At 41.9% G+C, this 7,762-nt stretch overlaps 1 protein-coding gene across 1 annotated transcript; it reads right to left on the reverse strand.

Moving 5' to 3' along the window:
* Positions 1-1,932: 1,932 nt before the first annotated feature.
* On the reverse strand, positions 1,933-5,104 carry LOC123999581 (heme-binding protein 2-like). Its single transcript, XM_046305491.1, has 7 exons — positions 5,003-5,104; positions 4,531-4,590; positions 4,275-4,356; positions 3,277-3,397; positions 2,915-3,054; positions 2,520-2,683; positions 1,933-2,399 (listed from the first exon to the last, which is right to left on the reverse strand). Exons 1-7 carry the CDS (start codon positions 5,056-5,058, stop codon positions 2,321-2,323), a joined length of 702 nt encoding a protein of 233 aa, XP_046161447.1. The 5' UTR covers positions 5,059-5,104; the 3' UTR covers positions 1,933-2,320.
* Between the last annotated feature and the right edge of the window lie 2,658 nt (positions 5,105-7,762).

Consider the following 7,762-nt stretch of genomic DNA (forward strand, 5'->3'; position numbering starts at 1 on the left):
GTTGGCTATTAGCAGCACACAAGTAGACTACCAATGAATGCTGGAGCTGGCATGCCCTGAGCTCCTGAAGTTAGCACTACTGGAGCGAAATTGGAGCGGGCGAAACTGCCGAAGCTACATCCTTTGGGAATCTCGCTCCGCGTTCCAGTGAAATTGGACACGCTCAGCTCCTAGCTCTGCTCCAGCCCCGCTCCACTCACATACTCTGCATTGCATGCAAGAAATATGGGACCAAATACTGTGTTTTTGAGACAAGATGTGTGGGGCATATAGGCATACGTTGCAATTGGAGGATGCATTTTACGCACTTATTCTAAAACGATATTCAATCTGTCAGTACAAACTTTGATGACGGATGATGATGTCATTTACTCTTTTTTGTTGCCCTCCCTCACCTCAAAAAAGAGCATTTAGTACACGACTGCGCTTCGGCAATGAAGGTGGTAGCGCAGCCTCTGAATGTCATAGAGACAAACCAAAGATCTCTTATATGTATCTTTGGGTCACATGAGTCACATCTTTCCCTGGCATTTTACAGCTTGTTTCTAGCATAAAGCATTGTGGTCTAAAGCCTCGTTATAGATTGCTTTATATAATCAGATCCATTTCATTTGTATTAAAATCAATTATATCAGTAGCAAGCTTTGGACCCAAGAAAAGTAGCTGCTGCCTTAGCAAAATGTTTTTAAAAATACCTCTGATCCTCCATATCATATTCAGCTCTCGTTCTCAAACTGAACAGGACATGAGTAGGCCTGGTCCGCGTGCACAGATATGGCTTTTTTGTTGTTGAAATTGACTCGCCTCCTGAGGTGCCACCATACACAGCACAGTCATTGGTTAGGCAGCACAAAGCGGTTTACATCTGCAAGAGCAGGGCAGGTCAGAGTTCATGACTGGGAATGCCTATCCATTGCAGTGTGTAATGCAGTGTACACTCAGAAAAAATATGTTAAGTAGAACCATTACAGGGTTCTTCAGTTTGTCCCCATAGGGGAACCCTTCTATCTAGTACCCTCTATGTTTGGTTCATGAAAGAACCCCCTGTATATGGTTTTACCTAGAACCCTCTATGAAGGGTTCTACCAATAACAATGTTATAATCTAAAGGTTCGTCCTACAACCATCTCTGAAAGATTCTACAAAGGGAAGATTGAAAATTAAGACGACCTCAATCATTTAAACTGAAAAACTCATCTTAGTAACGGGTGGAATAAATCCAATTACTAATCGATTGGATTAGTTTAGAAAACTGTATGTTCTTTATCTTTGTGAAGCATAACATGAACATGCAAAAACACAGATATTACAGTAAAACAATCTATTCGGAAAATCTCCCTGAAAAAGAGCATGCTGGGAAATATTATATATTGTTCCATATAGAATCCTTCTTGCCTTCCAAAGAATTATCCAAGAACCCTTTCTTCCAAAAATGGTTCTTAGGATGTTAAAGGTTCTAGGTAGAACCCTTGTCTTCCAACAAGGGTTCTTCTGATCAAGTTCCTCAGTAAAGAACCCTTTTGGAACCCTTTTTTTTCTAAGAGTGTACTTACTTGTGATCTGTATTTGAGATGTTTTCTTAGAACATGCCCTGAGTGGCAAAACAGTGCCGTATAGTGGTCTTGTGTTGGGCACCGCTGAATAATAACAAACCAATGAGATTTGAATGGCTTTCAAATATGACTTCACTGTATTTGTGAAAGGAGTGACTGGAAAAAAATGTCATTTGTAATGTTCATCATAGTCTCTCATGGATGTAACAAATATGGTTTCTGACACAATGACCCAAGATGTTATGTTCATTATAATCATACTGTATGTACCACCACTCACGTTTTACCAAAGAGCTGGAGAGGATTTGTTTGGCATATATTTCAGGGAACAAACTCAACACAGACAAAAGATCCAAATCACGTTCAACATTGAATGTAGTAGTTTGTCAAAAAGGGAAGTTTACTTTTCATAGACAGACTTTAGTACAAATGCATCTCTGTCTACATCTACATTCACCCCACATTGTTAGAACATGTCAATACGTACAGAGTTCGAATTATGGGGCTGGGGGGTTGGGCAAGGCACCTCCCTAACAAACTGCACCCTGAATAAGAATGAGCAAATTCTAAGACATATGTATACACTCTATAGTATGTGGCATATTGATTTTGGATTATAGTGCCACCAGATCAGAGACACATGTCTTAGTTAATATCTTTGTTGCCCCCAAACCACATTTTCTCAGATGTTCTCAGTCTACCATGCACCTCCCATTGGTCCTCCTCAAAGTGGTTATGCCAGACTCAGCAGTAGTGGAGGAGGATGTTTAGGAGGAGGTAGGGCACACAGGCTCTCCCTCAACCATGTACCACACCTCGTTGTGCCTATTCAGGATCTTCATTGGGCTGTAGGACACATACACACACACACACAAAATATTAAAGTATGTTTGAAAAAGTATTTTGGTGGAATTGTGTTGGATGTTGGTTATGAGTATATTGAAGGATTTGTATCTGTGCTCTCACCTGTCATATCCCACAGCATAGTGGTAGTCTTTGTTGTAGGTGGCCTGGACTTTGTCTAGCTGCCTTTTCAGCAGCATAGAGTTTACACTGGATGTCAAAGACATCATCAATCCACCGTAGCTCCTCACGTACACGTTCATGTCTGGCGTCTCTGTAAAATACACCTACATGGGGAAATCACAAAGACATCCACATTGTTAACCACGCTCTTTAAAAAAAACATGACATACTTGACATGGGTTCAAATGGTATTTGTGTTCTTTTTAATATTTTAACTGTGCTCGATTAAGCTTTTCTTGCACAATGGCACCAATAGAATAGTCCCAAAATGGCAAACCCCAACCACCTGACACTCTAGAAAAGCTGCATAAGCTGTAGGGTCTATTGGGTCTTACACTGTCATCAATGGGTTGGGGAGGAGTCAACTGATAGTCAGACGGCAGGAGGAAGTTGAGGGTGAAGACAGACGACTGCCACAACTTCTTCTTCTCCTCAATTTTGACAGTCACCGGAGTTGTCATGTCAATGTTGATGCCTATAGGAAAAAAGTGCATCCACAACACACACAAATAGATCAATATGCACACACACACACACACACACACACACACACACACACACACACACACACACACACACACACACACACACACACACACACACACACACACACACACACACACACACACACACACACACACACACACACACACACACACACACACACACACACACACACACACACACACACACACACCAGCCTCGTTGGAGCCGGTGATGTATTTGAAGAGTCTCTGGAAGGCAGTGTACATGGCCTTGTCCATGAAGTAGCTTTCCTCGTCTGTCGACAGCCAATACGCCGAGTCATAGTGGCGCACCTGTAACACAGACACAAACCTTCACTCAGAGTCCTGTGTTGGAGAACGTGTTGAGTTACGGATGTTGGATGCAGGGGGAGCAACTTTGGTGTCTTGGTCCAGTAGAAAGTGGTGGGAATCCTGGTTTCTGGGGCTTGGGGACTTGGGGACTTGTCAGGTGGATGGCACCTTGGTAGTAGGGTGGGGATTGGGGACTTGGGGACTTGTCAGGTGGATGGCACCTTGGTAGCAGGGTGGGGATTGGGGACTTGGGGACTTGTCAGGTGGATGGCACCTTGGTAGCAGGGTGGGGATTGGGAACTTGGGGACTTGTCAGGTGGATGGCACCTTGGTAGCAGGGTGGGGATTGGGGACTTGGGGACTTGTCAGGTGGATGGCACCTTGGTAGCAGGGTGGGGATTGGGGACTTGTCAGGTGGATGGCACCTTGGTAGCAGGGTGGGGATTGGGGACTTGGGGACTTGTCAGGTGGATGGCACCTTGGTAGCAGGGTGGGGATTGGGGACTTGTCAGGTGGATGGCACCTTGGTAGCAGGGTGGGGATTGGGGACTTGGGGACTTGTCAGGTGGATGGCACCTTGGTAGCAGGGTGGGGATTGGGGACTTGGGGACTTGTCAGGTGGATGGCACCTTGGTAGCAGGGTGGGGAATGGGGGAAGCTCCTGTTTTACACATGCAGGTACAATTCGTCTGTTTTTAACATTTGATGGAAAATGATCATTATTATTATCATGTTGATAAACAATATTCTGATGAAAATTAAAATGTATTTTATCTGCTACCCTGACAGAAACCTAAACGATCCCCCCAAAAATGTGGTCACAAATAACACCCCTGACTTCGTTTTATGTGCCATTAATTTGTGCTTTGCAACTCACCTCATAATCGTCATTCTTGCACACCAGATCATACAGCAGACATTCCCTTGACTCGGTGCAGAAGCTAGACTCAGAGGAGTTCCTAAAGGGATCGGTGGAAAACAAATCAATCATGGAGAAATTCAGAAAATATTGCACAACATCATTATTCAATATGAATATTCAAACATTCACTATACAAACAGCGTGTGATTTCTGAAACGTGTGGTTACGATGTGAGGAAAGTAATAACAGATGTGCATTATAACTTCCTTACCCAATTCTGGCTTCAGCAGTCAAGATGAGAAGCAAGCCAACCAACCCTACAAAATAAACCCTGAAGTACACACAAAGAGTCAGTGTCATCACATTAAAAACCTAAAGTACACACAAACAGTCAGTGTCATCACATTAAAAACCTAAAGTACACACAAACAGTCAGTGTCATCACATTAAAAACCTAAAGTACACACAAACAGTCAGTGTCATCACATTAAAAACCTAAAGTACACACAAACAGTCGGTGTCATTATTAGAAGTTTAAACCGTCAGTGACCACATCACATGAAAAATCTATTATTCAGACATTAATGATTACTATTGCAATATATTGTAATACTTTAAGACCGTTTCCAAATTATGATACTACAACTTCCAATTTCTATAGAAATCATTCTCCCTTTAATAATTAACACCATCACAAGTAAAAAGAAACATATCAAAGCAATGAGACTATCATTTCTACTTACATTGTGCTGAATGTGTGTCTTTTAGATCTGCTCAGTTCAGATGCATCCACTGGCATGAGGGAAATGCTTGCAGAGAAACTATTTATACCAACTGAGGGTTATGAAAGAAATCCTGGACCCCTTCCCAAAACTTGTGAGACACACCCACATCACTGCAGAATGGCCCGGGGGCCTCAACAAATATGTGCAATGGGATTATTTAACCAGCTGAAGAGAAAACCAGGTGGTTTATAAATGTGTGTGCCAAGTTAGATAATGTGAGACGATCAGTCTTGATGTGTCTTTGAGAAAGAGCATAGGATCATGAGAAAGAGGCTGTGACTAGATCCGTCACTTGTACTAGACTGTTATATATTTCTTTTTGGAAAATAGAAAGTCTGTTTCGCAATAACAACTTGGTTGCCACGTTTAGAGGAAGTAAATATAGCACTTGGATCTATTCAGTTTGTTTACTGAGCACTTCTGGGTCGACTTTACCAATCACGAGTGAGGAATGGAGTAAGAAGCCTTGTTTATAACTGGTGCAACATGGACCCTTTGTCCTGATATGATATCTGACTCAATTACCCAAGATTTTATGTTCATTATAATCATACTGTATTCACCACCACTCGAGTTTAACCGAAGAGCTGGAGAGGATTTGTTTGGCATATACAGTTGAAGTCAGAAGTTTACATACACCTCAGCCAAATACATTTGCGCTCAGTTGTTCACAATTCCTGACATTTAATCAGAGTAAAAATTCCCTGTCTTACGTCAGTGAGGATCACCACTTTATTTGAAGAAAGTGAAATGTCACAATTATAGTAGAGAGAATGATTTATTTAATCTTTTATTTATTTCATCACATTCCCAGTGGGGCAGAAGTTTACATACACTCAATTAGTACTTGGTTGCATTGCCTTTAAATTGTTTAATTTGGGTCAAACTTTGCGGGTAGCCTTCCACAAGCTTCCCACAATAAGTTGGATGAATTTTGGCCCATTCCTCCTGACAGAGCTGGTGTAACTGAGTCAGGTTTGTAGGCCTTCTTGCTCAAACACACTTTTTCAGTTCTGCCCACAGATTTTCTATAGGACTGAGGTCAGGGCTTTGTGATGGCCACTCCAATACCTTGACTTTGTTGTCCTTAAGCCATTTTGCCAACAATTTGGAAGTATGCTTGTTGTCATTGTCCATTTGGAGGACCCATTTGCGACCAAGCTTTAACTTCCCGATTGATGTTTTGAAAAGCTGCTTCAATATATCCACATAATTTTCCTCCCTCATGATGCCATCTATTTTGTGACATGCACCAGTCCATCCTGCAGTAATGCACCCCCACAACATGATGTTGCCACCCCCGTGCTCCACGGATGGGATGATGTTCTTCGGCTTGCAAGCCTCCCCCTTTTTCCTCCAAACATAGCGATGGTAATTATGGCCAAAGAGTTCTATTTTTGTTTCATCAGACCAGAGGACATTTCTCCAAAAAGTATGATCTTTGTCCCCATGTGCAGTTTCAAACCTTAGTCTGGCTTTATTATGGCGGTTTTGGAGCAGAGGCTTCTTCTTTGCTGAGCGGCCTTTCAGGTTATGTCGATATAGGACTCATTTTACTGTGGATATAGACACTTTTGTACGAGTTGCCTTCAGCACCTTCACAAGGTCCTTTGCTGTTGTCTGGGATTGATTTGCACTTTTCGAACCAAAGTACGTTCATCTCTAAGAGACAGAATGCGTCTCCTTCCTTAGTGATATGACGGCTGCGTGATCCCATGGTGTTTATACTTGCGCACTATTGTTTATATAGATGAACGTGGTACCTTCAGGCGTTTGGAAATTGCTCCCAAGGATGATCCAGACTTGTGGAGATCTACAATTGTTTTTCTGAGGTCTAGGCTGATTTCTTTTGATTTTCCCATGATGTCAAGCAAAGAGGCACTGGGTTTGAAGGTAGGCCTTGAAATACATCCATAGGTACACCTCCAATTGACTCAAATGATGTCAATTAGACTATCAGAAGCTTCTAAAGCCATGACATTATTTTCATAAATGGCACAGTCAACTTAGTGTATGTAAACTTCTGACCCACTGGAATTGTGATACAGTGAATTATAAGTGAAATAATCTGTCTGTAAACAGTTGTTGGAAAAATGACTTGTGTCATGCACAAAGTACATGTCCTAACCGACTTGCCAAAACTATAGTTCGTTAATAAGAAATTTGTGGAGTGGTTGAAAAACTAGTTTCAATGAATCCAACCTAAGTGTATGTAACTTCTGACTTCAACTGTATGTCCGTGTGGGAAGACTAACAGTTGTGGCCAAAGGTTTTGAGCATTACACAAATATTAATTTTCAGAAATTCTGATGCCTCAGTTTGTATGATGGCAATTTGCATATACTCCAGAATGTTATGAAGAGTGATCAGATGAATTGCAATTAATTGCAAAGTCCCTCTTTGCCATGCAAATGACTGAATTCCAAAAATAAAATTCCACTGCATTTCAGCCCTGCCACAAAAGGACCAGATGACATCATATCAGTGATCCTCTCGTTAACACAGGTGTTAGTGTTGATGAGGACAAGGCTGTAGATCACTCTGGCATGCTGATTGAGTTCGAATAGCAGACTGGAAGCTTCAAAAGGAGGGTGGTGCTTGGAATCATTGTTCTTCATCTGTCAACCATGGTTACCTACAAGGAAACACGTGCCATCAACATTTCTTTGCACAAAAAGGGCTTCACAGGCAAGGATATTGCTGCAAGAAAGATTGCAC

Source organism: Oncorhynchus gorbuscha, linkage group LG16, assembly GCF_021184085.1.
Source record: "Oncorhynchus gorbuscha isolate QuinsamMale2020 ecotype Even-year linkage group LG16, OgorEven_v1.0, whole genome shotgun sequence".
NCBI lineage: Eukaryota > Metazoa > Chordata > Actinopteri > Salmoniformes > Salmonidae > Oncorhynchus > Oncorhynchus gorbuscha.

Excerpts from the sequence above, each read along its gene's own strand:
- LOC123999581 (XM_046305491.1), bottom strand. The coding sequence starts at position 5,058 with ATGCCAGTGGATGCATCTGAACTGAGCAGATCTAAAAGACACACATTC. Across the intron at positions 3,398-4,274 it reads GCAAGAATGACGATTATGAG|GTGCGCCACTATGACTCGGC; the intron begins GTGAGTTGCAAA and ends TCTGTGTTACAG. Across the intron at positions 2,684-2,914 it reads CCCAACCCATTGATGACAGT|GTGTATTTTACAGAGACGCC; the intron begins GTAAGACCCAAT and ends TTCCCCATGTAG.